This window comes from Ogataea polymorpha, assembly GCF_001664045.1.
Source record: "Ogataea polymorpha strain NCYC 495 leu1.1 chromosome Unknown OGAPOscaffold_2, whole genome shotgun sequence".
In the NCBI taxonomy this organism is placed as follows: Eukaryota; Fungi; Ascomycota; class Pichiomycetes; order Pichiales; family Pichiaceae; genus Ogataea; species Ogataea polymorpha.
The window spans coordinates 215,431-243,421 of NW_017264699.1; the positions used below are offsets into that span (position 1 = coordinate 215,431).

At 42.5% G+C, this 27,991-nt stretch overlaps 19 protein-coding genes across 19 annotated transcripts; 10 read left to right on the forward strand and 9 right to left on the reverse strand.

Annotated features, from left to right (window-relative positions):
• Positions 1-206: 206 nt before the first annotated feature.
• On the forward strand, positions 207-2,159 carry OGAPODRAFT_75138 (uncharacterized protein; the record flags this gene model as incomplete). Its single annotated transcript, XM_018355976.1, has 1 exon — positions 207-2,159. One exon carries the CDS (start codon positions 207-209, stop codon positions 2,157-2,159), a length of 1,953 nt encoding a protein of 650 aa, XP_018211976.1.
• Positions 2,154-2,903, reverse strand: OGAPODRAFT_15550 (uncharacterized protein). The gene has a single exon (XM_018353805.1). It carries the CDS (start codon positions 2,717-2,719, stop codon positions 2,198-2,200), a length of 522 nt encoding a protein of 173 aa, XP_018211978.1. The 5' UTR covers positions 2,720-2,903; the 3' UTR covers positions 2,154-2,197.
• OGAPODRAFT_75139 (uncharacterized protein) lies at positions 2,154-3,507 on the reverse strand. The gene has a single exon (XM_018355977.1). The coding sequence runs from the start codon at positions 3,353-3,355 to the stop codon at positions 2,765-2,767; it is 591 nt and encodes a 196-aa protein (XP_018211977.1). The 5' UTR covers positions 3,356-3,507; the 3' UTR covers positions 2,154-2,764.
• A 107-nt stretch (positions 3,508-3,614) lies between these two features.
• Positions 3,615-7,049, reverse strand: OGAPODRAFT_11546 (uncharacterized protein; the record flags this gene model as incomplete). Its single annotated transcript, XM_018353283.1, has 1 exon — positions 3,615-7,049. One exon carries the CDS (start codon positions 7,047-7,049, stop codon positions 3,615-3,617), a length of 3,435 nt encoding a protein of 1,144 aa, XP_018211979.1.
• Positions 7,050-7,765: 716 nt separating this feature from the next.
• Positions 7,766-8,624, forward strand: OGAPODRAFT_15552 (uncharacterized protein). The gene has a single exon (XM_018353806.1). It carries the CDS (start codon positions 7,840-7,842, stop codon positions 8,572-8,574), a length of 735 nt encoding a protein of 244 aa, XP_018211980.1. The 5' UTR covers positions 7,766-7,839; the 3' UTR covers positions 8,575-8,624.
• Positions 8,625-8,853: 229 nt separating this feature from the next.
• Positions 8,854-12,141, forward strand: OGAPODRAFT_15553 (peroxisomal biogenesis factor 6). Its single transcript, XM_018353807.1, has one exon. It carries the CDS (start codon positions 9,058-9,060, stop codon positions 12,106-12,108), a length of 3,051 nt encoding a protein of 1,016 aa, XP_018211981.1. The 5' UTR covers positions 8,854-9,057; the 3' UTR covers positions 12,109-12,141.
• Positions 12,142-12,597: 456 nt separating this feature from the next.
• Positions 12,598-14,308, forward strand: OGAPODRAFT_75143 (uncharacterized protein; the record flags this gene model as incomplete). The annotated part of the gene is made up of 1 exon (XM_018355978.1): positions 12,598-14,308. One exon carries the CDS (start codon positions 12,598-12,600, stop codon positions 14,272-14,274), a length of 1,677 nt encoding a protein of 558 aa, XP_018211982.1. The 3' UTR covers positions 14,275-14,308.
• Positions 14,309-14,342: 34 nt separating this feature from the next.
• OGAPODRAFT_92479 (uncharacterized protein) lies at positions 14,343-16,627 on the forward strand (the record flags this gene model as incomplete). Its single annotated transcript, XM_018357165.1, has 1 exon — positions 14,343-16,627. One exon carries the CDS (start codon positions 14,343-14,345, stop codon positions 15,786-15,788), a length of 1,446 nt encoding a protein of 481 aa, XP_018211983.1. The 3' UTR covers positions 15,789-16,627.
• On the reverse strand, positions 14,409-16,676 carry OGAPODRAFT_97657 (uncharacterized protein; the record flags this gene model as incomplete). The annotated part of the gene is made up of 1 exon (XM_018357964.1): positions 14,409-16,676. One exon carries the CDS (start codon positions 16,674-16,676, stop codon positions 15,843-15,845), a length of 834 nt encoding a protein of 277 aa, XP_018211984.1. The 3' UTR covers positions 14,409-15,842.
• A 113-nt stretch (positions 16,677-16,789) lies between these two features.
• On the reverse strand, positions 16,790-17,377 carry OGAPODRAFT_92481 (uncharacterized protein; the record flags this gene model as incomplete). The annotated part of the gene is made up of 1 exon (XM_018357167.1): positions 16,790-17,377. Exon 1 carries the CDS (start codon positions 17,354-17,356, stop codon positions 16,790-16,792), a length of 567 nt encoding a protein of 188 aa, XP_018211985.1. The 5' UTR covers positions 17,357-17,377.
• Positions 17,378-17,491: 114 nt separating this feature from the next.
• Positions 17,492-20,782, forward strand: OGAPODRAFT_15554 (uncharacterized protein). The gene has a single exon (XM_018353808.1). It carries the CDS (start codon positions 17,519-17,521, stop codon positions 20,222-20,224), a length of 2,706 nt encoding a protein of 901 aa, XP_018211986.1. The 5' UTR covers positions 17,492-17,518; the 3' UTR covers positions 20,225-20,782.
• OGAPODRAFT_92483 (uncharacterized protein) lies at positions 17,492-20,792 on the reverse strand (the record flags this gene model as incomplete). Its single annotated transcript, XM_018357168.1, has 1 exon — positions 17,492-20,792. The coding sequence occupies one exon, from the start codon at positions 20,787-20,789 to the stop codon at positions 20,259-20,261; it is 531 nt and encodes a 176-aa protein (XP_018211987.1). The 3' UTR covers positions 17,492-20,258.
• Positions 20,793-20,820: 28 nt separating this feature from the next.
• Positions 20,821-21,844, reverse strand: OGAPODRAFT_15555 (uncharacterized protein). The gene has a single exon (XM_018353809.1). The coding sequence runs from the start codon at positions 21,785-21,787 to the stop codon at positions 20,888-20,890; it is 900 nt and encodes a 299-aa protein (XP_018211988.1). The 5' UTR covers positions 21,788-21,844; the 3' UTR covers positions 20,821-20,887.
• Positions 21,845-22,029: 185 nt separating this feature from the next.
• On the forward strand, positions 22,030-23,820 carry OGAPODRAFT_15556 (uncharacterized protein). The gene has a single exon (XM_018353810.1). It carries the CDS (start codon positions 22,111-22,113, stop codon positions 23,149-23,151), a length of 1,041 nt encoding a protein of 346 aa, XP_018211989.1. The 5' UTR covers positions 22,030-22,110; the 3' UTR covers positions 23,152-23,820.
• On the reverse strand, positions 22,030-23,820 carry OGAPODRAFT_92486 (uncharacterized protein). Its single transcript, XM_018357169.1, has one exon. It carries the CDS (start codon positions 23,802-23,804, stop codon positions 23,166-23,168), a length of 639 nt encoding a protein of 212 aa, XP_018211990.1. The 5' UTR covers positions 23,805-23,820; the 3' UTR covers positions 22,030-23,165.
• A 117-nt stretch (positions 23,821-23,937) lies between these two features.
• On the forward strand, positions 23,938-24,600 carry OGAPODRAFT_15557 (uncharacterized protein). Its single transcript, XM_018353811.1, has one exon. It carries the CDS (start codon positions 23,953-23,955, stop codon positions 24,493-24,495), a length of 543 nt encoding a protein of 180 aa, XP_018211991.1. The 5' UTR covers positions 23,938-23,952; the 3' UTR covers positions 24,496-24,600.
• Positions 24,601-24,624: 24 nt separating this feature from the next.
• Positions 24,625-25,853, forward strand: OGAPODRAFT_97665 (uncharacterized protein; the record flags this gene model as incomplete). The annotated part of the gene is made up of 1 exon (XM_018357965.1): positions 24,625-25,853. The coding sequence occupies one exon, from the start codon at positions 24,625-24,627 to the stop codon at positions 25,528-25,530; it is 906 nt and encodes a 301-aa protein (XP_018211992.1). The 3' UTR covers positions 25,531-25,853.
• Positions 25,854-25,977: 124 nt separating this feature from the next.
• Positions 25,978-26,633, forward strand: OGAPODRAFT_75152 (uncharacterized protein; the record flags this gene model as incomplete). The annotated part of the gene is made up of 1 exon (XM_018355979.1): positions 25,978-26,633. One exon carries the CDS (start codon positions 25,978-25,980, stop codon positions 26,602-26,604), a length of 627 nt encoding a protein of 208 aa, XP_018211993.1. The 3' UTR covers positions 26,605-26,633.
• On the reverse strand, positions 26,618-27,957 carry OGAPODRAFT_15558 (uncharacterized protein). The gene has a single exon (XM_018353812.1). It carries the CDS (start codon positions 27,787-27,789, stop codon positions 26,656-26,658), a length of 1,134 nt encoding a protein of 377 aa, XP_018211994.1. The 5' UTR covers positions 27,790-27,957; the 3' UTR covers positions 26,618-26,655.
• Between the last annotated feature and the right edge of the window lie 34 nt (positions 27,958-27,991).

Here is a 27,991-nt window from a genome sequence, read left to right on the forward strand (position 1 = left end):
AACGTTGAGATTGTGACTTGATAGATGGTAGCTAAAAGGAAGCTCCTACATCAGATGTGCTCCAAAATATCACTTCGTGTGCAGAGATGTGTAATTATTTACTGCAGACCTTAATGGGAAAAGAATAAACATTAATACTTTTTTTATCTATCATCCCAGCCCCAAACAAACCTTACTGACATCGCAAGTCGCTAGCATGTTTCATTATGCCGCCACATGATACGGGTCTAGATCCAATATGTCTCATATTTCGTGTCACGTTGCGCTTCTTTAAGTGCTTGGGCTCGTTCCATGTTTTCAAAGACCAAGCGTATTTTGAGTCTATTCGCACATTCGACAAAATCCAACACCTCTCATCGTTACAATTGCCAGGGGACTACGTTATGGGAAAATTGGGAATACACAAATTTAGACGGCACCCGGCACGTCCTGGACAGTTGACCGTTGTGTCCCTTAAATTGCCTTTTATGCCCCAAATACGTCTGACCGAACCTCCAAGATCTCCAGAAATTGCTAGTTTTGAGGATGCTGAAATACTTAGTGCCAAACCTGTAAAGGTGAACGGACCTATGAATTTTGGCACTGCGTATACCGAAGCAGATTACGAGCTTGTACTGTCCACTTTCAATGACATCGTTAGACATTTCAAAATTCCAAACCAATACCTAATGGAGCCCGCTACGGATTACATTGACTACTTACGCTGCACAATCAAAGAAGCACACAAAGCGGAAAATAAACTATTCAAATTCAGTAGACTCAAAAGGACGTTGTCCCTCAAATCGCTAGGCAAAGATTATTCCAAAATACAGATGTCAAGAAACATGAATTTTTTGGCGTCTGTGTTCATCATCTCATGTGAAAAGGGTCATCTAATCGAGAAACTGACTCAAGAGCTGGAGAAGTCTGGTATAAAGCCACCAAAGGATAAAATACAACAACATTTCGATGTTTTTAAAGATCGACTCATGTGTCTCAACAATAATCCAGGGATCTTCTTTGAAGTGTCCACGCCGCTAACGAACTTTGCTAGGCACTGTTTAGAAACTCGGAATCTCATCTTTACAAATTCTCCTGCTAGCAGGTCGAGTCTGGTTGAATTCTGGACGACATCTTTGAAGGAGTACTCCATGGTGTTAGATAAAAAAGACTGGACGAAAGCCAAGATTGACTATTTCTCTGCTAACGATTCAGAACTCCGTAGATTCATTGAAAATTCACCGTCGAAGGAAGATCTAGAGTTTACTACAGAAAGTGAAATGGACACCACAGCAGATAGATCATTGAATCAGGTTCCTCATTTCCCTTTGCTGGAATGCACCCAAAGCATCTCTTCGCCAATTCAGCCAACCTTACAGCAAGAAACTGAAATTCAGAAGACCTCTATTGATCAATCAACCGATGAGGCCACTTCTCAGTCATCAGAAAGCGTCCCGTACCTGCTAGGGTCTGACATATCAAGGAGTGTTGAGAAATCTCACCACATTGATACTGATAACACAACAGAAGGGTCGGTCATTGAATACGAGGAGTGCATGTCAAAACAAGACATCTCATATCAATTTGATATAACATCTACCCCATCAAAATCCCACAAACCATTGACTGCGGAGCGCGTTGAAGAGTTGGCTTTTACCGAGAAGATTAACAGATTTGAGAAAATGGCTGGTAGATTGCCCGGAGAGAACATTCTGATCGAAAGAAATGAAAACAGATACGAATCTTCGATGGACGAAACAACGATATTATCTGAAACTGTGCGGTTGCAGAAAATGAGACTTTCTGAGCCGGACATCGAAAAAGACGAAATTTTGCGTAACACACTTCAGCAGCTCAATCTGAAAAGGAAATGTTCGGATTCAGAATTGCATGAATCAAGAAATCTGAGCGTCAAACAACGATTTGGACTTTTCCTTGACAGTCGATATAGAGAGTTATCGAACACATCTGAATTTAGATACCAAATCATAACACCACAGAAACTTTACGAACACCTTTCTGGATGCGAAGGACGAGATTGGGATGCATTGCCGCTGAAGGAGAAAGGTTCATACTATTTTGCGTTCAAACGACATTATGCTGAGCTAGTGAACCACGGGGAAAAATATGATAGGAGACTTGTCGATTTGGTGGCAGAAGTATGTTCTGAGTTTGAGTAATGTTATATTTAATGTACAATAATGCGATTAATGCTGTTTCAGACCAGAAAACCTACGAAACAAGCGTCTAAGATCCTTTCGTAGTTCACCCATCTGTGGTATTTGTTGAACAGAAATGTCCCGTCTTTTCCTGCACACTTCATTAAAACCTCAACACCTCCAGGGTGATAATCAAGATAGGGTGATAGATTGTAGATCTTGTGGTTTAGACATATCCAAAAATCATGCTCTTTATTATGTTTTTTTAGCTCCTCTTTTGTCACTCGCAATGGAAAATCCCTAGGATCAATGGATCCTTTCATGTTCGAAGTCTTTTTCTTTGTCTCCCAGTCTAATGGCGAATGTCCTGGCTTCAAGCTAATTTTTCGGCGCGCGTTGGCAGTCATTATACTGTCCATTGGCGAAACCGCTGGTGTCATATTAGGAGTCACTGGACCATTAGGGCTCAGGTAGCTTCTCTGAGGAGCAGCAGGTCTAGCTATGCTTTCACCTCGCTGCTTCTTCAGCTGTTCGAGTTTTTCCTTGGCACTCATGTCAGCCTTGGCAGGCAATGGCGTCATGATTGGAAAAGATAGAAAAATAAATATTCGGGACCCAACACAGCCTTATATTATGGATTTGATTAGGCTGGGGAGCGATTCGAGCTGGATTTCAGCAATTTCCATTTCGTTCACCAACCTGTCCACCATTGTGTAATTCAAACACTCTTTTGAAGGCTCATTGAAGTCATCTATTTCAACGTTGCGACAGTTAACGAATTTGATGGACGTCGATTCCTCAATGATGATTTTATTGAGCGTGCTCTCGATCTCAATGTCCACGTAAACACCCTTAGACTTATGTAGTCTCACCTGGTGAGCTCTTCCAATTATAATACAGTTCGTCAGCTCTTCTGCATATATAAACGACTCAGAACGTATCACGAATGCCGAATTGTTACAGTTTTTCAAGGTAATAGCTCCGGCAGCCATATTTGTGGGAATTACTATCACCGAGTTCTTGATCTCAGAAAGCAACACACCCTGATGTGCCTTGTCTATAACGCACTTGACTCCATTTTTTTCACTAATAGTCGGGGTGCCAAAACTTGAAGGCTTTGATGGCTCGACGTCGAACGATTTGTTGTCTTGGCCTGGTTTATAGCTGAACTTAAACTTCCTATTATTGAAGGTGCGTTTCTTGTCATCGAGAGACATTACCCAGGAGTCGATTGTGCTAGTTATTTTTTTCAAATCGTACTGGGGTATACCTCCAGTCTCATATATCTCGGTCACCCATTGTTTGAACTTATTGATATCGTCCCTAATCAATTTCCAATTGGTATTAACATCTGCATTGGCTATTTGCTTTTCTATGACTACTGGTTAGTTTCGCGAAATGGATCACCTACATTTGCTTTGCTCGTGAAATTTGTCCAGAACTTCTTTGGCACTCATAATCGATTATAATGAATATTTAAATCGGACTATTTATTCTGCTGGATCTTTTTGATCCCTTTTTTTCTCCGGCTCTAATATCATTTGTCAGTCGATCGTATTCGTCCATGCTTTGGCAAATATACTCAATGGATCTAGAGCCGTCTTTCGCAAACATTAATCTCAAAAAGATTTCTCTCATAGTGAAGGCAAGGTTTTCCATTCGCAAATCTGTCTCCTCTTGCAATAATTCATTGCGTCTCTTCTTAGTGCTTTGACGCACTATGGACCGGGAAACGTCGACATTGGTACCTGATCCGACTTGAAACCGTAGCAAGCTCTCACATCTATCAACGCACAATTTGTACTCTTTTTGTATGTCAGATAAAGTCTGATGGTATAGAGAGCGTAATTTAAGGAATCCATAGAAATCCCCGGTCAAGAGCAGGTTGTGTTGTTCGGAAGGTAAATAAGAACAAACCCCAGCAAACAATCTATAGACCCAGGAAACAACTCGCTCAAAATCGTCTGCTGCAAGTGCTATTGGTGACACAGATGCAGTACCCATTGATTCCATCATTGAGCATAAATCATCATGTTTGCATCGTATCTTGCTGAGATATGCAGGTGAGGGTATGACTAGTTCAATGGCACATTGCACTATCTGAGACCAGATATAAATCATCATATCATTGATTGCTAAGCAATCCAAAACAGGCTTCAGCTGGGACACCTTTATATCAATGTGGTCACAAATTTCGACTACGCTCTTATCTAATATCCGGTCAGGGTTATCTTCTGCTTCGAGAAAATCACCAACCTTATAAGTTTCCAGGTTCGTTGCTTTCATTTCTAATAGGGCAGCCTTGGTGAACAGACTTTTGATTCTCTCAGTAAGATCTAAACTTAGGAAGGGTATTATTCTCTGGGTTGATGCAATTAATCTAACTCGGGTCATCCCACTGAAATGCAGAGGGTCAGGCGACATCTGCTCATACCAGTAGGAACACTTTAAACTGATAAGGTTGCTTTTTGTTAATGTGAGAGTCTTCTCAGTTCCAACATTCGTGGAATCTAAATCTAAGTCATATGCAAATTCGGCCACCACATTATTGTTGACAACCAGCTCAAATATTAGTCCTTGCGAACCTTCATTATCAATGATCACAAAAAACTCTTCTTGCCATTGAGGTAGCCAATCACCCCGAATGGCTCTGGTTCTTTGATTAAGACAGCCAGAGATCTGTACGTAAGAGGTAGGTGCAAATGTACCATTCAAAATCTCTGCACTTATGACCTTCAGAACAACAAGTCTGCTGCCTTTTTTTGTCTCTGACGATTCCATTACGGAAGAAATGGTTTCAATCATATCCTCGCTGAATATGCCGTCCAGTTGTCGGAGCATGGCGTATAAATTGTTTATCTTCAAGTAGCACACTGGGTTCACAGAAGACGCATTTGTTTCCTGGAGTTGAAATATGATATCTTGAGTACAATGCTCAGTATATTCATTCAAAACGTTAGAGATAGTTCCATACACCAGTGTAAAAAGACTGGCGTTTTGTAATTTATTTGTCCATTTCAATTGCTCCACTTTGGATAGATAACGAAGGAATATGTTAAAAACAGAATAGATGTTTTTGTCGTAATAGGAATCCTTGACTGAATAGGTTTCTGCCTGTAGCACTTGGGAAGTTTCTTCGATCATAGACAAGCACCAATCCTGACACTGTGAGTAATAGTCAGGATAGAAGTAAGGCTCCACAATTTTGGAGTAGTCTTGTAAAGGAAATAGGGCTAAATCTCGAATTAGGATCATACATGACAGGATGTTCTTCATGATTTCGGTGCCAGTGGGTGTTGTGTGCTTTCTGATCCATTTCCCGGAGGCATCTATTATGGTTTCGGGGACAAGTGAGCTCACCATTCTCTTCACATCGGTAAGAGACCTTTTTGCAAGATCGTACTTGATGGTCCAAAAGTCCCACAAAGTATCATACTGCAATGGTATCTTATCTGACAAATACTGTAAATCTTGCACCACATAATTTAGTAGGATTGAGACTTTCTCCAATGTGATCGGGCCTTTTTCAATATTGGATACCATTTTTTTATAGCGCTGCTTGGATAAAATCGGAAACTGCTGCGTAATTATCAGTTTGGTCCTCTCTGGAATCCCAAAGAAGCTTGTGCGCCGAACCTCCTCAAGGCGGGCAAGGATTTCACTCAGAGTGGTAGGATTAAATAGCTCAGACATAAGGGGGGGCACACTTCGCACTATCGGGGCATTCAAACTCTCTGTGATGCCAATTTGCGACTTGATAGGGACGGGCCACATTTCTGGCTTGAATGGAAGTCCGCTGAAGTCCAGTAAGGTTCTAGCAAGCTTCAACGCGTCGTCTTTCTCAATGTAATCACGTCTTCTAAGATAAGCTTTGATGACTGACATAAAAACCTCGTAGCCATCAAGCTGCCAAACAAACATGCAATCTTTAATGATCTCTTGGCAGACAGGACACATTGTCGAACCACTCATAAAAACGTCAAGCACCGAATTAAACGTCTGGTACCGGTTTTTCGGACTCACAGCGCGTGGAAAAGATTTACTCACGTTAAAGTGAATTCGCTCTTGTTGGAACCTGTCCAGAGCTTTGCGGAAAAAGAGCGTCTTTCCTTGGAGCCATTCACGATATCCGCCCGGATCAGAAAAGTCAGACTTCTTGAAATGACCTTTTGTGTCCGTTGTCTCCAATTCGTATATGATGTCAACTTCGCGGCACTCACCTTTCAAAGCCAGAACACGATTATTCAAATGCAGAAACTCGACGCCATACACCCTGGAGATGACCTCAAATTTTGGTAAATCTTGGATCTTCATTTGAGGATAAAATCTCTTAGCGCAAACTTCATTTCTGCGGGCTATGAGGGTGTCCTTCTGCTGACTAGATGACTTCAACATGAGTAGGTAGTCAATAAATCGAGCAAGATAAACGAGATGAACAGCTGCATTGGATGGATCTCTCGAGTGAATTTCCTTCGCTGCCACCATCTGAAAATCGTTGACCAGTTTGTTAATATCCTGCTCCTCCGTATTATACAAATTCCTGAATGTCAGCAGCATTGAGATAAATGTTTGCTCTTCATCGGTGCTCATGCCCAAATCTTTGATCTCTGTATCGTAGCCGTTAGCGAGTGAATCTAGCTTGTTTACCAGCTCAAGGAAAAGCGTTTCAGGCTTTTCATTAGAAGTACGTGAGCGATATAGTATTCCCTTTCTAGAGCCTTTTGACTCTCTGGAAGCTCGTGAGCTTTTTGAGCCGCTAGAGCTGGTGGATTGATCAGAAACTCTCCTTTTCACATTCATCGTGGAAATCCCCACAATCTCCGCAATACTATGACTCAGGAATTGAGGGTCGCTCTTATACATCAAGTAGACTGCTTTTATGAGCGGGTCGAGTGATGCGATAGCATCCATCAGGTTCAAGTGTATCTAATATCCTAATTCAGGAACAAGAATGTACATATTTTTTGAGGCTGAACATTGTGCAACTACTTTTTGTACATTGTTAGCCACAGAGGCGGTGCAGAAGTGGAATGGAGAGATCCTTAGCTCGGTCGTAGCTAGTAGCTTGAATTAGATTCTGACAGAGGCAAGACATCAGAAGCTGGCTCTGGATTTTGTAGTTTTCGATTCGGAGAGTCAAAACGAAATCAACCCCAAGGACCCTTCCTATTCTTGAGTCCGATTTGTATGTAAATATTTTTGATCATAATATAGTTCAATAAATATTGATAGTATATCAATGTCCTCTTCGAGCGATGTTCCTAAGCGACGCCGAACCACCAACGGTCATAAAAATGACCATCAAGAACTTGACAACCAGGTCAACGAATACCTCAATGATATGAACTACGTTGACGACGTGCAGAATGACGTCCGAATACACAATTTTGGCGTTGATTTATCGTCTCTCAATAACGAAGACTTCCACATAGATCCTTCTATTGCCAACGAAGATACCAAACAGCAGGTTCAGGAAAACATTAGTGCGGCTGCAGCGGCGGTGGTAGCGTATCAAGAGACTCGGAGAGCTATCGATGGTAAACAATCAGATAAGCCTTCACACCTTAACGAAAACAACTCGTTCCGTCTTTTGGAAGTTCCTGAGAATGTCGACCCTAAGAAGATGTGCCGATTTTGTGGCAAGACTTTTGCTCATCCGGGGTCCCTCGGGAGACACTTGGACAACCGCAAAGGGTCTCCAATGCATCCAGCAGACCAAATCGAACGAATTCGCTCCAATGTCGCTAGACGTGGTAACCCTGAGGAAGTTCGCGCGCGCCGGGCAGAACGTGCCCGTCTGTACAATAGGAGAGACTACGTGAAGTTGAAAAATAGAGAAAGACGGCGAACACAAAGCAAGATTTACAGAGTCAGGGAGAATGCACAGTTACAGTTCTATAAGAGCATAAATACCCCTTCGTTGGCTGCACATCCTTCGTTTCCACGGATGGTGTTATTTTTCCTTACTCCGAAAGATTGGCCTCATGATCCTCCAACTTTTCAAACGCATGAGACCTTGATCATGCACCTCGACTCAGATCCCGAACTACGCAAGCGCTTACCATACTTGTCGGACAACTTGGGGATTGAGGATTACAAAGAGAAACTGAAAACCGCATACGAGAACTGGATGACTCTGTCCAACGAAGCGAAAAAAGAGATGTGGAGCCGGGAACAGCGTTTGTGTGCTCAAGACGCATTAGGTAGTCTCAGTCTATTTGATTTTGCAGTCAGAGAGAAGTGGGCTTATAAGCTGACGAATGATAAGAAACAGGAGATAATTCAGAGCAACAAATCAGAGAGTATGGGCTCTCCGAATTACAATGATTCCTCTGATTCTGATTCCAGTCGAGATGTGAAGAATGCTATATCACCAGATGAATTTGCCGCAGTGGCGGCTGCAGCGGCTGCTGTCGTCAACAATAATGATGAGTGAGAGCGCTCATTGTGTAATTAACCTATTAGTGTATATATCTCTAATATTTTTCAGGCTGTGTACTTTTCTCAGGTATCGGAGGCTATTTCATTAAATCTGTGTCAGTGGAGAATTATTCCTTACAAAATGCCTGGTCTTGTGGAAGCACCTGTTGAGCCATATGCAAGACCTGTAAGGACCCTAGTCCAGCTGGCTCTGGACCCTGATGACGGACTGGAATATGTAAGCTTGAACAGTCAAGTTTATGAGCTTATCTATGGCGACTTATCAGATAATAAAACGAGATTCGTTTCGCTACAATTACTAGGCAGCCCCTTATTTGTTGAGTACCAACTCTTTAGAGCAGAGCTGGATAGCGAACTTCCACAAGATAGTATTGAATTGCATAGCCCCAGACTCTCTAGCAAGTATGGATCTGATTTCACGTTGGAAAAGTGCATCGTAGTTCCCGTGACAAAAGTGTTATCGCTGACGTCTGTCATTATGAGCTTCCCTCATGACGTTTACCGGCTTATTGAAGGAATTTCGAAAGAGCGGCTGTTGGAGATCGTGGCCAGCGAAAGAGGATCTGATGCGGGCCACATTTTGATTCGCAAGACTGATTTTCTCAAAACTCTGCACGGCGAGGTTATTCATTGTGAGCCTGTTGACCAAGGTTTCTTATCGTCAGACACCAACTTGGTGATCGTGAAACAGGAAGGTCTCAAGCGTGGGGTAAACGGAAACGTCAATGGGTCTCACCCTGATCCTTCGGAGATTCCTGTATCTACGCCTGTGGACTTCTCAGTTTCCCACCTTGGTTTGGGAGATCTAACATTTGATGACACCTCTATATTCAGTAACCTGACGCTTCAGCCTTTAGAGCTACAAATTGGCTTCCTGAAGTACAGCATGTTGATGGATTGCACACACATTCTGGAATCATCACACGAATTTGATCATGAGGATGATCAGCTTTTTGCCTGCGTATGCTCTTCGGTGTTACAGAAACTTGGCTGTTTTAGTGGTGATCTTGTACAGATCCAAACCTGTGATTGTGGAGCCGGCATTGTGTGTGCGTGTGATAAGAGCGCAAGGCGAAAGATAACCATAAGGGTTTTCTCACTGGCAGATCCGAACGACTTTGATCCGGAAAAACTGTATCTTTCGCCTATTTTTCTCAACAGTATCGGCAACCCTCGCATAGTCTTTGTTAAGAGACTTGCAAGTCAACGGCCAAATGGTGACTTCGTATGCGAAAAACTGGAAAATCATGTACCTGTGGCCAAAGAGGTGGTAATTGCAAGAGTTGCATCTCCAATAACTCTTGACCGAACAATGCAGCATTTATTTTTGTCAAACCTTAAGACATACTTTGAATCGAAACACCGGGTTATTGTGAAAGACCAATATATCCCTGTGCCAATAGACACCGTGTTGGCAAAGTCCCTTTTCAGCACGTACAATGCATCTGGTGACGAGACTCAGCCGGAGATCATTCCGCAAGGAATACCTAACGAACTTGCGTGGTTTAAAATCACAGACGGAACCACTGAGACGGATGATGGCAAAAGCTTGGTAGCGGGAAAACAGTACATTATCGATCCCGCCAAAACAAGAATGATTCAGTCCGGAGTGTGCTCAGACAAAGTGCCTTTGAGCGATGGCATATCCTACAGCCAGTTGAGAGACTATTTTGAGCTTCCTCGGCAGTTTGCTTATCCTTGTTTGAGGATTTCGAACGTGCTCACGTTTCCCTATGCTAACCAGTTACGAAAGATTGTCAGTGTTGCCTTTCGTATCAGAGACAACAGCTACAGTAGATCAAGGGTGCAAACTACAATTCTACTCTCCAGTATGGCAAGGTGTGTGGGAAAAGCAACACTTGTTAGACGCATTGCCACGGAATTTGGAGCAAATCTTCTAGAGCTAGATGCGTACGATCTTCTCAACCAGGCATCTGTTAGTAAGACCATTGGGACGATTAGGGGCAAGTCTGACAGGGTTGTCGATAGTTGTTGCTCGGTGATACTTTATATCCGGCACATTGAAGCACTTGCAAAAAAGCCGGATCCTAATCAGCAACAGAAAGATTCTATGTCGCTAAGGCTTGCTGAATTAATTGACGAATACACATCCAAAGGCGCCATCTTTATTGGATCTACCAATGACGCTGATGCCATCTCGGAGCTGATCAGGTCAAAGTTCAAATTTGACATCAGTATTAATGTCCCCACCGAACCAGAACGAAAATTGATTTTGACAGACCTGCTTGATGATATGAAAACTAAGGACAAAACACCTGTGGTACTAAGACCAGACGTTTCCCTTGACACATTGGCACTGCAAAGCGCAGGATTGACTGCTAACGACTTAGTGTCTATTGTGGACAACACAATCACTATTGCAATCGAGCGGCTTGAAAGGCTTTCAGAGGAACAAAAAGTCAATTGGGACCAGCTTCTGTCCTTCAATGGTGGCCGTATTAAACTTACACCCGAGGATTTTGAGACATCTATTAACGATGCCAGAAACAAATTCAGCGACATGATCGGGGCTCCTAGAATCCCGGACGTCAAATGGGAAGACGTTGGAGGACTGGATGTTGTAAAGGATGAAATTCTGGATACGATAGAGATGCCGCTCAAACATCCAGAATTATTCAGCAAAGGGATGAAGAAAAGAAGCGGTATTTTGTTCTACGGGCCTCCTGGGACAGGAAAAACTCTCTTGGCGAAAGCTATTGCTACCAATTTTGCCCTCAACTTCTTCTCTGTTAAAGGCCCAGAGCTTTTGAATATGTACATTGGAGAATCCGAAGCAAATGTGCGGCGAGTGTTTCAAAAAGCTCGCGACGCGAAACCTTGTGTGATTTTCTTCGACGAGCTGGATTCTGTTGCCCCTAAGAGAGGAAATCAGGGGGATTCTGGAGGAGTGATGGATCGTATCGTTTCCCAGCTCTTAGCAGAATTAGATGGCATGAGTGGAGCCGAAGGAGGAGACGGTGTATTTGTCGTTGGTGCCACTAATCGGCCAGATTTGCTGGACGAAGCCCTTTTGCGCCCAGGAAGGTTTGATAAAATGCTCTATTTGGGTATTGCCGACACTCATGAAAAGCAAGCTAAAATCATCCAAGCACTTACAAGAAAGTTTCAACTTGACCCGTCGGTCGACCTCGGCAGAATCGCAGAAACCTGTCCATTCACTTATACGGGAGCAGATTTCTACGCTTTGTGCTCCGATGCCATGCTGAACGCCATGACTAGAACTGCTGGTGCAGTGGAGAAGAAGATCAATGAATACAATTGTAACCGTGAAGAAGGAGATAAGATTAGCACGCGGTTCTGGTTTGATAACATTGCAAAGCCCGAGGATACACAAGTACTGGTTAAATCTGAAGACTTTGCCAAAGCCAGAGATGAACTGGTCCCGTCAGTTTCGGCAGAAGAGCTCCAGCATTATCTGTCCGTGCGCGAGAACTTTGAAGGAGGCAAGACCCAAGACGTTATGCATACAGTACCTGATGGGGCGGACATCATAATCTCACATGACTAGTGTTTAATTGAATATGGTAATCGACTTGATTAGTGCGTCTTTAGCGGTTTCCCAACTCTTATCATCCAGCTCGATCTGTAGATTTTTCCATCTGAGCCAGATATTGATGTTCGATGAGGTGCCCCCACCCTTTTCCAAGGGCTCTCCCAAAACCTCCAACAAGCGACTTCCGGTAAATTCTGAATCTAGATTATAAGGCAGAACCAACTGACAAGGTCTGAACGACTTGTTCCTGAAGAAGAAATCGATACTGTCGATTTTATTGTTAACTATAACAAAGCTGACCCCAGCATCGTAGAAGTTGTAGATTTCGCAGTCTTTGAGAACTACCTTCGTTGAGTTTTTGATGTCCAAGCCAACTTTCTGAAGCAATGCTGGTTCAAGTTCACTCCCCAAAAGGCTTATCCACCTGTCTGACATGCCGCGACTTAGTAGTGCAAGCTCCAAAATATAGTGGACGAAAATATTGTTCACTCATTTTCTTTCATCATGGAGTCTCCGCTAATTTCAACCTTTGGTGAGCGCTTGGAATCGTTTCCAAGCTCTACTGAAGACTATGCAAAAATAAGGCATAGACTCTCGAATAGAATACAAAAGCTCCGCCGTGCACTCAAAATTCAAACCAAGGATACGAAATACTATAAGGCTAAAGAAAAGACGTCCTCGATTAGTCCGGAGAATTACGAAATGGACACCAGATTTGGTGATGTTCTTTTATATCTAATCGAAAGAGACCTTGTTTTTGTGGAGGAGATCACGTATGGCCAGATTGAGTACTCAAGAACCACAAAGACGTTAACCATATCCAAACTGAAAAAAGCTCGTCAACATGCTAAGCACTTACTTTCCCTACTGGCTAACGAGAAAGACGACCTCAAGTTGCTTGCAACTCTAATTTTAGCCAGCTATGTCGAAGGCCGCTTGGCATTTTCACGCAGCAAGTGGGCAGAGGCCGCGTTCGCTTTGTCCGTCGCTCGTTGCTCATTGCAGTACTTGTCTCAAACGGAAGCTTCTGACCTTTACACTCAGATCATTGAGGGATACATCGACTCTGAGTTGAAAATATGTGCACTGAAACTGGAGAACGACAGAAATCCGGATCTCCTTCAATTTTCAAAGACATATGCTACCAAAGACACCATTACTTATTTGAGTCAGGCTATCAATATTGTGAAGAGCAAAGATGGAGACGTTCTCAAGCCCATCTCCAAAACGACGCTGGTCGATTCAGTTTCATGGTTTGAATTTAGTGCTCCGCTGAAAGATTTGGATCTTGCTAGAGCCATCACCAAAGCACAAACAGAGGAAAATAATGTGGTAGAGAATGATCCTGCATCGTTTGACAGGTCGTTTTTGCTGTGGACTGATGCATCGAATTCCCACAAAAGCTCATTGAAAGGCGGAATAGAATCCGATGACGATGAAAATCAGGACAAATACGTGATCATGACATATATCGATTACCACCAACTGCTCCTCAGAATTAGAAGAAACATTTCCCTTCTGAACAGAGTGAATGCGAAATTGAATAAGAAGAAAACAGTTTCAAAAGCTGCTTTTTTGGAAAACGCTAAGGAATGTGTCAAGCTGTACGAGGATGTCATATCATCATTCAAGGAACTCACAGAGCTATCGGGTGTGGCACATAATGAGAGTCTTTACTCTTCCCTTGTATCGCTGCAAGAGTACTTCTTAGCCTTGAAAGCATACAAGTTAGCGAAGTCTTACTTGATATCCAACAAGTATGCAGAGTCACTAGCATTGCTTAATAAGACCGTGGAAATTCTCAAAGAGGTGAAACCGCTGGAGGAAGAATTTGAGGGAGGTATTCCAAACACGGAGGAGATTGAAACGTTCAAATCTGAGTCTACTTCTCTGTTCACAAAAGTTCATGTTCTGACCATGTACTTCACCAAAGAAAACCACAAGCCTCTTCTTGGAGACTATCTGATTGATAATGTCGATGCATTCCCAGATCTGAGTAACGAGGACTTACTCGCTCAAATAGCCGATCTCGATGCAAGGGTTAAACCTGTGGGAGTGAAGCCTGTTCTCTTTGACGTCGCATTTAACTATATAGGCTACGACTCAGATTTGTCTAAGGTGACTGCCAGTGGTTCGAAGTCGGAGAAGAAAGCCGGCTTCTTTGGCTTATTTGGGCGTTAGCCATGTCTAGCTATGTAATAGGAAAAAAACAATAGGCCAAAGCAAATTTAATTTCTTGGTAATAATTAATGCAGTCACTTACAACAGTGGATAACGATTCCAGCCACGCATGCTACATATGCTTGGCCGGAAAAGACGAACTTGCACCGTTTTGTAACCGCAAAGAATCTAATGATTGGGTGAAGCCCTGCAAATGTTCGCTGGTGGCGCACCGAAAGTGTTTCTTATCGTGGGTTTCCAGTCTTGATCTCCAGAAAAGAAAACAGGAAGATGGCTTTGGATCTAATGATCCCAACTCTAGACCAGGCACTCTCATGTTCAACTACAACATACAGAGTCTTTTTTTCGGATTGCCTCTTATCAAAAAGTCCGAGATTATCACTGTCTTCATTGACTGCCCTCAATGCAAACGTCAATTATGTTTCCAGACACCGAATTCTCGTATTCTGAATATAAGACAGACCATCGACGCCGGGATATCCAACATTATGCGTGTGGGGATTTCCTCCACCGTGATATCATCGTCGGTCGCTTCCGTCAGCATGGGTTTTCTAGTCGGTCTCAGTGCTACGGGCCTTCGAGTCATGCAAATGGTGACCCCACAAAGTGTTCAACTTTCTCTCTTTGATGTCAAAAACACTACAACGCGAACGCTGGTCTCCGCTTTGGAGAAAGGACTGATTCCTATACCAAAATTTCTAATCATCACTGCGTCTATACCACTATACTTGGTGTACATGAGGACGAACGTTTTAGGTACTGGCCCAGTGAATATGATTGGAAGAGTGTTCCCTCTGCTGCTTTATAGGGATTATCAGGATTTGAAGGATAACCCAGCAAAGAAGCTTCTACTGTTGACTTTACCTCTCCAATATCTTTACAAGGCAATCTACAGTTTGACCCTCAACAGATTGTATTACAGATGGTGCAAGCAAGTCCAGCCTTGTTTTATTGCCGACAGGCTGTCGCTGAAAGAACTCGAACGCATAGAAGAAGAAAATAGGGAGGAGTTTGCGTATTTAGAAGCAGAGAAAGAGACAGAGACTTCGATACCAGCGGATTCTGGACTGTCGGGGCTATTGCAAAGATTATTCAGAGCGTTGACTTCTAATTCAATCATCAGAAAAATCCATTTATCAAGACTTAGACGGGAGTTAATCAACTGTTTCAAGTTTGACTATTCCAAGGTTTTCCAGGGGTCGCAATTTTACTTCTTCTTAGCATCCACCCTCTCATGGCCATATTTGGGAGAACTTGTCAGTAGGCATCTGATGTCGAGAATACCTCACATCAACGAAGTTTTGAACAAGCATATAAATACACCAGATGAGGCGGAGTTCCTGAGGAACTTGATTGGGTGCATCGTTGTTGTCATACTGAAAGACTTTGTCAACTTGTATTTCAACTACAAGAAATTCAAACAGTTGCGAGATGTTGATGTCGTTAGTGGATTGAACGATGACTTCATGCAATACATCAACGACAAATACCATCAAGGGGAAGATGTGAATTAGGAAATGTTAGAATCATGACGTATATGACGCGAATCACCATAATTGAGTAGTAATCTACACTCTCTTTCTTCTTCCAACGTGAGCCTGGAAACCAGTTTTAATCGACGACACTGACTTGGTAGAACCACAGGCGCGGCACACAATGAAGTGCAATCTGTTGGTGCTTTCTCTCTTGAGTTCCGTGTTCATAGATTTGCAAGTCTTGCAGATAACATATTCTTGAATGTATCTTCTCAGCACACTTTCAATATTCTTTGCCTGGAATCTTCCCTTAATGATGAGTCTCTTCTCACCATCGATAGAACCCGAAGTACCCAACTCTGCAAACAAATATTGAATCAGATGCTCTGGGTTTCTTTGCAAGACAGAAGCGATCGTCTGCACGTTGGCGAACATGGTCTTCTTATTACCTTCTCTGGCCACCTCAGGAGGAGGGATCTTGAGCTTGGAATGCTGGCCTCCAGCCAATTCAGGATTCTTTTCTTTGAGAATGCTGTAGAATCTTGAAAGAAGATTTTCATAGGCCAGAACTGAATTACTAAGAGAGTCTTGTGTTTGTGATTGCTGTAGTTGTTCAGTTGAGGCAGATGATTGATCGTCAGCATGAATACCAGCCTTTTCCAATTGTTTGTCAAAATCATCTGCTTCACTGGATTTAGTGCTCTTCTTCTTCTTCTTCTTCAGTTTGAGCCCTTCGAGTCCATCAACGAGCTCGTCCACTGGTTCTGGGGTATCGGTTTCTTTTGTCTTCTTTTTCTTCTTTTTGAGAGATGAGAACATCTCCTCTAAATTTTCCTCAGATGGCGTAGTAGCTCCTTCAGCATCGGTTTTGCCCTTGACCTTCTTCTTCTTCTTCAGCGATGGATCAAATCCTAAGTCTTCCGACATACTGTGATTCTGCAGTTTTATCGTTACAAAATTTTTCAGCATTAGCACTTTCGGAGCTCACAAGCCGGGTAAGCACGACATGGTAGCATGTAACATTAAATTAATCTATCTATTCACAACTGAGTAGCCTTGAGCCCCTTAGATATATTTTCCACTTGACGCGATTCTTCTGTTGCCTTCTCAATCTCTGTCCCCTCCTTGTACTGAACTTTCTGAGCTGGTTCATCATCGTCCTGTTGAATATCAAATCGCTCTAAAAAGTACTTCTCCACCTCAGACTTGTTGTTCTTCTCTGCCTCGTAAATAGCATCGTGGTTAAACTTGTTCTTCAGGAATGGATCTGCGCCAAATTCGCAAAGTACCTTAATTGTCTCTGTGTGCCCATTGTAGGCTGCCCAATGCAGCGCGGTATTTCCCGATTCATTCTGTTTATTGACTAAGTTTTGCGCATCGCTCTTAGAAAGCAGTCGCAAAAGGTATTGACACACCTGGTCATGTCCGTTTGCCGCTGCCATGTGTATAGGGGTAGCTAAAGTGTATTCGTCTTTGATGGTCAATAGCGTTTGTGGGTCGACATGTTTTTCGAAGATTTCTTTCAAAGAGTCAAGATCACCCACTCTGGCCTCGTATATGATGTCATCCATCTCTTCTTGGGACAGCGCCTTTTGCAAGTCAGCCATATTGGATAGAATATCGAAGCTATTTTTTTTGAATTTTTTTTTATTGACACTAGATCGTCTGCCAAAATTTATTTAATGGCAAAATTTCAGATGGCTTCTTCAAATCAGGGCTCGGAAGGAGAATGTCTTGGCCAGAAGAATGTCCAAAGCAGCAGCAATCTGATGGATCTTGAAAAGATCAAACAAGATTTGAAAGGGTTCAGGCCAGACCCAACTTATGTGCGAAAAAGGACGACACCTCTTGGCAAGCTCTTTGATAAGGTGAGCGACTTCGTTGGCACGCATGAGAGTCCAAATACGATTGACGAAATGTATGCGAAGATGAATGTTGAGGAAAGCACTGACGACAAGCTCAAAAGGCGGGAACTAGTCATCCACCAGCTCTTACAATTTTTGCTCCAGATTCATAGCCTTGTCCCACGCAACAACCAGACAGATATAATAGCCATTCCGTTATACGATATGAAGATTGTCAGCAAAGTGGTAAACATTATTGTGATAGAGGGTGTGTATACTTGTTTGCCACCCGGAATAGGTTTTCCTTTAGTAAAGCGCAGACTAAAGAATTTCAAAATTCCCTTGAAAGTGGTCAAGGTACCTTATCCGCAGGGAAAACCCATCCTACAAGACATCGTTGACACATTCACAGAGATTTATAAAACAGATAGCGATTTGAAAAATCTTTTGCTTGTCGGCACTGGATATACAGATGCGTTGACTTGTTGCATCGTTTTAGCTAAGACTGAGCCAAGTTATCAATCAAAATTTAAATTCTTGGAGTCTATTTCGTCAACATATCAATTATTTTCGCTCTATGGTACTCTTGTATCACAACCATTACAGCCTTGGTTCAAAAATTTCGTGATGGATCGTTTGGCAGACCTTGTCGTCGAGAGGGCGCACAATGGGGTCCAATCTTTGATTGAGGTGATAATGGGTCTAAGGGAAAATGAGACCATTGATGTTGCTAAGATTGATGAAGTGCTTAGAGTTTTGCTTAGCACAAAACCATCAAGATTGACTAAAATCGAATATCTCCAGAATATTGGAAACCAACTATACAACATTTTGGTTCATGTGAACTGGCCAGTTATGGTGTCTATTGTGACTCAACTTCTGGAACAGCTATATGTCAAGAATCCCCTCATAGTCCGCGATTTCGTTTTCAAACGGATATGGAACATCCTCAACCCAGATACAAGGGAGTTCTCTAATGACGATGAGAATATAATGCTCACAAGTGAGGTGGAGCTCAACAATGCTTTCAATGTAGTACTTTCCATCACGAGAACATCCGGAAACGAGGACTTTGTGAGGACAATGTTCGAGCCAATAGCTGTGCCGTTCTGGTCATATTTGCTTTACCAACGCAAAACTTCCAAGGACTACAGTCTGATTGAGAGAGTTCTTGTATCTGTATTGGCCAGGCCAGACGAGAACTACACAATTCTCAATATTCTTTTGAATAATCTGATGGCAATCGATGGGAGCTCGTGGGAATTTGGCTCCGGAGAGAATGGATTAACATACATCAAAGAGAAATTTGCAACTAAAAGTCAATTCGAGATACTCGACAGTGTGGATTTTGTGGCGACATCTTTTGGGGAACTGCTCAAGAAATTGAGTGCCATTGACGAATATCAGGTGCAATATGTGTTTTTGGCATGCCTAAAAGCCTGGTTGAACGCCGACGAAAGGCTTTTAACCAAAGATGATGAAAATCCGTTTTTTGGGCTGATAAACCTCAAGATGATTGAATATTTGGGCGACAATTTCAAAGACAGCTTGACTAAATCGGTTGATGGCACTCTGGAATTGTTGTACTCGGTTATAAAAGATGAAAAGAAAACTCACTCAGAAACATTGAATGTCGTTAATGAAAAGGAAGACTCGGATGACGAAGAAAACGACGACAACGCCAACCTCAAAATTGTTTTTGAAATACTATCCACCATCATCAGCGACTCTAAACTTTCGTCAAAATCCTTGAAAACTCTATCAAACATACAGTTAGCGCTACAAACTGTAAATTCAGACTTAGGCCAACGCTTGAGCACCATTATGTCGCAAATCGATACAAAAGAGGCAGAAACTGTTACGAAAGAAGAACAAGATATAGTAATCAGACAAAAAGCATTGAAGAATCTGGCAGATAATTCCCCTCCTATCAGAGTCCATGGGCTTCAACTTCTCAGAAAACTTGTGGTGTCTCAATCACCGGCGATATCTTTGGCGTTTGCCATCAATCAACACATGTTACAACTCAAAGATCCCGAACCTTTTGTTTATTTGAACGCCATTCGGGGATTAGAAGAATTATTAAGATTTGACCAGAATTTAATCGACAACTATCTCAATATCTACTCGAATCCCAAGATAAATATAGATGAACGACTCAAAGTTGGTGAGGTGATTCTCCGATACATCAACTTTTCTGGAAATGCTTCGAAGAATACAGGTCACATAATTGGTACGACCTTGGCCATCGTGAGGAAAGATTCGAACAATGAAGTGACGATGAAAACGTCTGCAATGTCGTTACTTGGGTCATTGTGCAGAAACAATCCTCTTGCTATTCTGAACCATATGGAAGACATTATGGATTGCGTGTTTGGTATTTTACAATTAGAGACCAAAACAGATTTTGCTGTGCTAAGGAGATCTGCCATCGTGCTCGTTAGTGACATTCTCTCGACCAGTGATGGATTACAACTTTTGGGAAAGTATGGAGATAAACTCGATACGACACTTAAATACATAGCGGAAACGGACAATGACTACCTAGCCAGAGAACAAGCGTTGTCTGTGCTCTCACTGGTTGATGACAAATTTGCACAGACGTTCCGCGAGACCGTCAAAATCCATTAACCATACATAATTCGTACATAGAATCTCAGCATCTTCATGCCTCAACTTCTTCCAAAAGCGCAAATCTATTATTAGAGGACACCAAGTCGTTTGATTCTTCTTCTTCGTCCATATTTTCCCAGTCACTATCATCTTCTGTGGCCTCCTTGCGTCCCTCAGTTTGGTAACTACTGTCATGATATAATAGTTTGCTTTTCACCGCTTCCTTGGCTTGCTTATTTATGGTATCCCAATTAGCTTTTCTCATGGATTGAATTTCTTTTGCTCTGTTGATACTCGCCTCGATTTTAGATCCAAGCTTTCCGTCAATAATTACGGCTTTTTCTCTTCTGGTCTTGATCGTTTTGGAGATACCTGACCTACCCTTATTCGACTTTGAAGCTTTTTTTTCCATTTTCTGCCGCAATAAGTCTTCATTTTTAGATGCAGATGCACGAATCATTGGACCTATAGTGTCAGTTTTCTCCAAACGAGGGACTCTTTCCAGATCTCTCGCCTCTCCCGTTGTTTCACTAATTTCACCCCTGCGGGCTGCACGAGAATGCTTCGAAATCTTTTTAGCCATAGCAAAAGATTTATGGTTAAATAAATTTAATTTTTTTTTATAGCCCTATGTAGTGCCAAAAGGGCAGGTCGATCGACGCACCGATAATCTAATCACCTCTAGAATTTGAACACTTGACTCTTGTTATAGCCCAGCTCTGCAAGGGCTCCAGTGAGCTCACCTTGGTCACTTGGTGACTTCTTGTTTCCGGAGATAGCATCATAGAAAGGTGGAGGCCCACAGACAAAAATGTGGATGTCATCGGAAGGACCGGATAACTCCTTAGACAAGACATCCTTGGTAATGAATCCCTCAGTAATCTTTTGGTCTGCGACCTTAGTAGCTTTGTCAACAAAGTATCTGACCTTAAATTGATCTGGGTGCTTGTTAGCCAAGGCATCCAATTCCGGCTTGAGCAAAATGTCATCAACAGTCTTGGACCCATACAAAAGCTTGATCTTAGTTTGGTCCTTCTCGTTCTTCAAAATCTCATGAATCAACTGGTACAATGGAGTAATACCGGTACCACCGCCAAGCAAATAGATCTCTTTGAAGGAGTTTGGCTCCCACTTCCATTTTTGAATAGGACCTTTGAAAGACAAGGTGTCCTGAGGCTTTAGATCGAAAATATGAGAGGACATTTTACCTCCATCGTAGTGCTTAACGAGCATTTCCAAGGTTCCCTGTTGCTCATTGTCACTGATTGGAGTGTATGGTCTAATGACGTTGTTGCCCTTCTCGGTCACAAATTTGGTCATCACACAGGAAGCGGTGGTCAAACCGGATTTGGCATCCGGGCTTGGCAATTCGAAAGTGAGAAGTTTGGTGTCGTGAGACAATTGCCTGACATCCTTCAATTTCAAGTCAATCCACTCATCGCCGCCTTTCAGGGCGACCGGAGTCTCGCTAGCAATTGAGTTGATTGAGTGGTAATAATACAAGCTGCTGGCAGCTGCAGCGAAAATTGGAAGAACATGTTTAGTTCTCAAACGTGCTAGATTAGATAAAGCAAATGACATTGTAAAAGAGAATCAGTTTAGTATTGAAATGAATTTTTGCCTCGATTGCTTACAGTACAAAAAAAAAGCGATGATTGGTAGAGACTCGGAATTAATCGAATGCTAACTAGAAATTCCCTCTTAATAACCAATCCAGCCACAATTCTAATTATGCAACCTCCGATTGAAGTAGATACGCGCATGTACCGCAAAGATGCATCTTCTAATGAAGAGCAATCGTACGACTAATCTATCCGCCCCAGATAAAAGCGACCCGTCGATCGTACTCCTCTAGAACTTAAGGTGATATAAATTAGACGGAGCGAACTAACTCACCTGACAAAATGTTTAAAACACTCAAATCGAAGAACGAGCTTGTCTACTTGACCAGGAAATTGATCCCACCTTTATTGCCTAATTTCCACAAAGGCCAATGTGGTCGCGTAGTTGTCATTGGTGGATGCGAGGACTACACAGGTGCTCCATTTTTTGCTGCTCACGCTGCTGCTCTTCTTGGATGCGATTTGTCCCATGTCATTTGCGAGTACTCAGCCGCGCCGGTGATAAAATCATATTCCCCTGATCTTATGGTTCACCCCTACATGCGAGATAGCTCCAAAATGGAGGAGGATTTCCGTCTTCAATCCAAGACTCCGACGCCAGAGTTGATTGACAGTTACATAAGATCCGACATTCTACCCAAAATCACCTCATTGCTTGATCGAATACATGTCGTGGTGATTGGCCCAGGATTTGGGCGTGATAAGGTAATGTTGGAAACTTTGAAGATAGTGATTGATGAGATCAAAAAGAGAAATTTGCCTGTGATCTTGGATGCTGATAGTATATATCTCATTTCTCAGGAGCCAGATATCATCCGTGGGTATTCCAGAGCTATAATAACACCAAATCCAGTGGAGTTCAAACGCATTGCTGACGCACTAGGCATCAAGGAATCAGATCCTCACCTTGAGGCCAAGGCTGTTTCGAAGGCATTGCAGGTGACAATTTTGCGTAAAGGTGCTGTTGATTTGATTGTGGACGGAGAGCAATTGATCATTGCCGAAGAGGAGGGCGGCCTTAGACGGGTTGGAGGACAAGGAGACTCGCTTACGGGCATGATTGCTACATTCCTGGCCTGGGGCACCTACTCGTATCGTAATAGGCTTTGGGAAGAATCCAAAGAAGAACCAGTATTAGGCGATCAAGAGGTGAAAATGCTCGCATGCTACGGTGGAAGTATTCTTACAAAATACGCATCTAAACTAGCATTTGAGCAACACTACAGAGCAATGCAAACATCAGACCTTCATAAATTCATTGGACAAGCATTTTTGGAGAAGTTTGGAAAGAAGGAAGATGAAGATTCAAGTTATACGTTATAATTTAATTGAAAATCCTACCATGCGTGTTCGGTTTTTCTGAATTTTAGACCTAGGAACCTTGCAAGGTCGTCGTAGAGGCCATCGAGCACCTCTCTAGAGTAGTCGTCCGAGGATGGTTTAAACTCTGAGGGGTCCACGTTTGGAGACTTGATCTTTCCTTCCATGAAAGCACGCAACTTGGCCTCTTCTTCCAAAGTTGGTGGCAAGAGCTCATAAAAATGACAAAGGGAGAGTAGCGAATCATCAGACAAATCGTGGAACTCTTTCAATGTTTTTGGATAAATTGTTTCAGGAGGCTCATCACCATCGGAGTTCAGAACAGGAGCAATAAGATCAGTGTCTTTCGAAAGTCCCGAGTTGATGGTTCTTCTCAGCGATCTTTGTTCCAGGATGTTCAATTGACCCTGCAGCTCGCCCACAAGCTGAACAAGGTCATCATTGGTAGCAAAATCTGATGTGTCAATCTGTCCCTGTTTTGATATTGTGCCATCGGGCCCAACTCTTGGAACATCAATGGAGTTGAGCTCTCTGTCGGTTTGTCTTACTTGAAATCTCAAGAGCTGCTCCCCAGTGCGGCTGATCACCTTGCTTTGCCTTGCAACAAGCTCTTTCAATTCATCGATCTCCTTTTTCAATTCCTCTAAGGAAGACATTTTGAAGGGAGCAATATATATATATAAATTAGTTTTAAAAAAATGTGGAGTGGAAAGCAATATCGCATGCATGCTCTTATATATATAGATACGGATCAAAAAATCTTATTTCTGGAAAATTACCCAACTTAAGCCAGAGTAATAATTCATGTCACGATTATTGGATCTCAATTACCAGCTCGCCTATTACAAGGCCTACCATTTTCATCCCAAAAACGTTCGGATACACTTGATGTGTATTCCGTTGATATTTTTCACAGCGGTGATCATGGCAGGTGCGGTAGATTTGGGGCCCGTCACCCTTGCTCAAGCCGGAATGATCGGTTATGGTATTTATTATCTTTTGTTGGATGCAGTTATGGGCCTTGTCTCTCTGATATTTGTCTTTGCAGCTGCCTATTCTTCTACGTTTTTGCATTCTCACTTCCCAAGCTCTCAGGTCAATCTTTATGCCCTAAGTGTTCACGTTTCCGGCTGGATTGCACAATTCTTCGGCCATGGATACTATGAAAAACGGGCTCCTGCATTGTTAGACAACCTTATTCAGCCGCTAGTTCTGGCACCATACTTTGTTCTGTGGGAGATTGCATTTGAGTTTGGCTATAGAAGAGATTTGAAGAGAACAATGGAGAAACAAGCGAAACAAATGCGCACGGACGCTGAACGGAGACGATTGAACGTCAACAAATGAGCGATCATGTATGAAAGAGTTCTTATTTTGTGTGATTATTTATAAGCCATAGGCTGCGATCCTCTATATCTTGTACTGCCTGCAGTACGCTAGGTACAAAAAAAAATAAATGTTCGCCTAATTTATAGTATGTTTTCCAATAAATATAACGTTGATGGTAGATTGGTTGTGATAACTGGGGGGTCACAAGGTTTAGGCTTTGCTCTGGCAAAGAATTTGTACTTGAAGGGCGCCAATGTCATCATAATCTCGCGCACCAAAACGAAATTACTCAACTGCGTGGAAGAGATCAAGAAACTCAGCCAAAAAGAGGGCCAATTTGTTGACTACGTGGCAGCGGACCTTTCTAAATACGAAGAATGTGAGAGAGTGTATGAATACTTAGTTTCAAAGAAATTACTTCCCGATGATCTCATCTGCTGTGCGGGTATCGCCTATCCACAAAAGTTTGCCAAAATCCCAATTTCCAAAATTGATGAAGGAATAGATATTAACTATAAGACTGTCGTCTACTTCGTACATGCTATGCTCCCTTTAATCACCGAAAGAGTACGGGAACAACATCTTGTGCTATGTTCTTCTGTGATTGCTTCTTATGCTTTTTACGGCTACTCACAATATGCCCCGATGAAAGCTGCTGTGAAGGCTTTTGGAGATTGCATGCGACATGAGCTTCTACCGTACGGGGTAAATGTCCACACTGTATTCCCCGGAAATTTTGAATCAGAAGGCTACGCTCAAGAGAACTTGACAAAGCCCGCTTTAACTAAAGAGATAGAAGGTGCTTCCCCCGCCATCTCTGCGGAAAAATGTGCGGAAATCGTGGTGAATTCTCTGCAAAATGGCAGTCTTTACATCTATACCGATTTTATCGGCTGGGTCCTGGGATCTTTTAGCTTAGGACTTAATCCAAGAGAATGGTGGTTTGCACAAATTTTTTTGAGTTTCATTGGATCATTGGTGGGCCGGCTTGTTGATCTATATCATGAGCATTTGATCAGAAGGCAATCTCGAGAAGAAGCTAAACAAAAATAATAAAACGTGTTCAATTTTTGTTATTTATAAATCTGTCAATACTCTTAGTGATGGAGTCCCCCACACCGGAGTAATCGAGCGAATAAATGTAATTGACACCTTTAATGACTTCGTGGTTCCAGATGTCTTTAATGCTTTCAGTAAGGGTTTTTTCTTTAGATTCAAGAATATTGGACTGATGAGGAACTGGAAGATCCCTTTCCTCAATAATGCGCGATGACTCTCTCAAAGATTGCGAAATGACTGCTTGATTCAGACGAAATTCACGAGCTGTGAGGTAAGCTATGGAGCCTGTGAGCAGCACGCCACCTAAAAATCCGTGGATGCGACCGGCCATAATATTAAACTCGAATTTATTTCCTTGTGCAGAGAGAAATAAAACATCTCCGGTTTCGAGCCCGTATGATTCTCAACTGAAAGCTTTTTTATTATCTAAATTTGATCACCATGACTCTGGGCAAGAACTCGAAGCAGCTTCGGCATATGCTCAGAAACTTGGGCGCATCTTTGATTGAGCATGAAAGCGTCACCACTACGCTTGCAAAAGCCAAGAGAACACAGGCACTAGTTGAAAATCTGATTACAAAGTCAAAGCACTATAAAGAGTCGGGCCAGCTTGACAAGCTGCGCACCAAATTAGATGCCGAACTATACAAGCCTGACGTTGTCATACCCAAGATGCTGAACGAGTTGACCGATCGTTATGCGAAGAGAAATGGAGGATACACGAGAATAATAAAACTTGAGCCTCGGATAGGAGACAATGCTCCCCAGGCTATGCTGGAATTAGTGGATTCCTCGACCAGAGAGATGAGGTTCTGGTACCTCGCGCGTGTGGTTGCCCGATTGGAGCAGCAAGGTTTGCCTTTAGACAAGCTGACTGAGAAAAATGTGCGGGCTTTGCTTCTTTACAGAAAGAACGGGGAACAGGTTTTCAGAGACGCTGTTGCTCTTTGCAAAGAAAGATGGTATAAAGATATCAAAAACGAGACCAAGCCAAGAATGAAGTCAGACAAGAACGGCTTCCACAAAACTTTCACGGACTACAAAGTTGTTCCGAGAGAAAGCCAATAAAGATAAAGCCTATGTAAATAGAATTAACGTATTACACCTATTCAAACCTAATTAAACTTCTTGCGAAGACTGTTTATGGTTATAGGAGTTGATGCTGAAAGCGTTGTTAAGCAGCTGGTTAGTTTTGAAATTGAATGCCTTGGTTTTGTCATAGACTTGTTGGTAGACAGAACCTGTCTCGGCACCACGAATCAGCACTTTGTCATTTTCAAGCTTGAAGTTATCTCTAGCAAGTGCATTATCGATGTGCTCGTCGTTCAAAAACTCCTTCAATTGCTTAACAGACAGCACCTTGTAAAGCTTTCCGATGGTGTCCAACACCAGAACTTGGGCATTTTTGTAAAGTTCGGCAGTGTCCAGAGTTCCAATGAAAAAATCAGTTGTGGAGAGCACTTTGAATTGCTTCATCACCTCGGGCAGCTCATCAAATTCGTAAGTCACGAACAAAATCTCCACAAACTTGGTGAATGGGTCTTGATATTCGTATTCTTCTGTTTGCACGGCTCTAACAAGGTCTTTGATTCTTTTCTGTCTTAATTGCGGCTTGGAACTTATCACTGCAACCACCAGGTATCTCAAAATCCAAGGACACGAGGCCTGAATGGTAGAGAGATATGACGATGAAAAAAACAGATCCACGAGACTTTCAAGACCATTTTCGAGGTTGAAGAAAATGAACAGCGAGAAATGAATCAACCAGGTTCTCTTATTCAGCTGATCAAGAGTGGACCCCTTGAAATGTCTGTTGTCTATGATCTCTCTGAGCTTGTTAAGTTCCTCCAGAGCATCAGTCCAGGACTCAGTGATGATCTCGGATGAGATTTTACCCCAGGTAGCGCTCAAGTTCAAATCCTGATTAATAGACAGAAGTCTAAAGTTGTTCAAAAGGTCAGAAGCAACAACGTAATCTCCTCTGTTGTACTGAAATTTTCCAAAGTTGTAAAGTTCCAAAATCTTTGCGTCGTCAATGTGGTGGTTCTTCGAAAGATACTCCCTGTTGTAAGTCTTGTCTTGTTTCAGTGACTCCTGCACATCCTTGGATGCAAGGATCTCTAGAGTTTTGCTGGTTGCCGCATTCAATCGGGCATATTCCTCTTCAATAGCCTTTTCCTTCTTTTCGAGATCGGCAGGTACAGCCTCACCTGGATGCAAGCTAGAATATTTCTCTCTAATAAACTTGGTCATGTTGGTGTCTTTCAATAGATCATACTCCATAGACTCAACGTCTTCAGAGGAGTAAATCGAGTCAAGGTTTTCCACAAGAGGAAAAATCAGGTGTCTATCCAAGAATTGTATGAATTTAGGGGTCAAATCATACTTTCTGGCTATCTCGACCTCCTGGGCCGTCAACTTAGCATGTTGTGTTGTTTGCTCGGTCATTCTGTCA

What these genes read in the sequence shown, in the direction of transcription:
- OGAPODRAFT_92486 (XM_018357169.1), bottom strand. Translation starts at nt 23,804, where the DNA reads ATGTCTTCCTTAGAGGAATTGAAAAAGGAGATCGATGAATTGAAAGAG.
- OGAPODRAFT_15556 (XM_018353810.1), top strand. Translation starts at nt 22,111, where the DNA reads ATGTTTAAAACACTCAAATCGAAGAACGAGCTTGTCTACTTGACCAGG.
- OGAPODRAFT_15550 (XM_018353805.1), bottom strand. Translation starts at nt 2,719, where the DNA reads ATGACGCCATTGCCTGCCAAGGCTGACATGAGTGCCAAGGAAAAACTC.
- OGAPODRAFT_15552 (XM_018353806.1), top strand. Translation starts at nt 7,840, where the DNA reads ATGCATCCAGCAGACCAAATCGAACGAATTCGCTCCAATGTCGCTAGA.
- OGAPODRAFT_15554 (XM_018353808.1), top strand. Translation starts at nt 17,519, where the DNA reads ATGGATCTTGAAAAGATCAAACAAGATTTGAAAGGGTTCAGGCCAGAC.
- OGAPODRAFT_15553 (XM_018353807.1), top strand. Translation starts at nt 9,058, where the DNA reads ATGAGCTTCCCTCATGACGTTTACCGGCTTATTGAAGGAATTTCGAAA.
- OGAPODRAFT_15557 (XM_018353811.1), top strand. Translation starts at nt 23,953, where the DNA reads ATGTCACGATTATTGGATCTCAATTACCAGCTCGCCTATTACAAGGCC.
- OGAPODRAFT_15558 (XM_018353812.1), bottom strand. Translation starts at nt 27,789, where the DNA reads ATGACCAAGTTTATTAGAGAGAAATATTCTAGCTTGCATCCAGGTGAG.
- OGAPODRAFT_15555 (XM_018353809.1), bottom strand. Translation starts at nt 21,787, where the DNA reads ATGTCATTTGCTTTATCTAATCTAGCACGTTTGAGAACTAAACATGTT.
- OGAPODRAFT_75139 (XM_018355977.1), bottom strand. Translation starts at nt 3,355, where the DNA reads ATGTCTCTCGATGACAAGAAACGCACCTTCAATAATAGGAAGTTTAAG.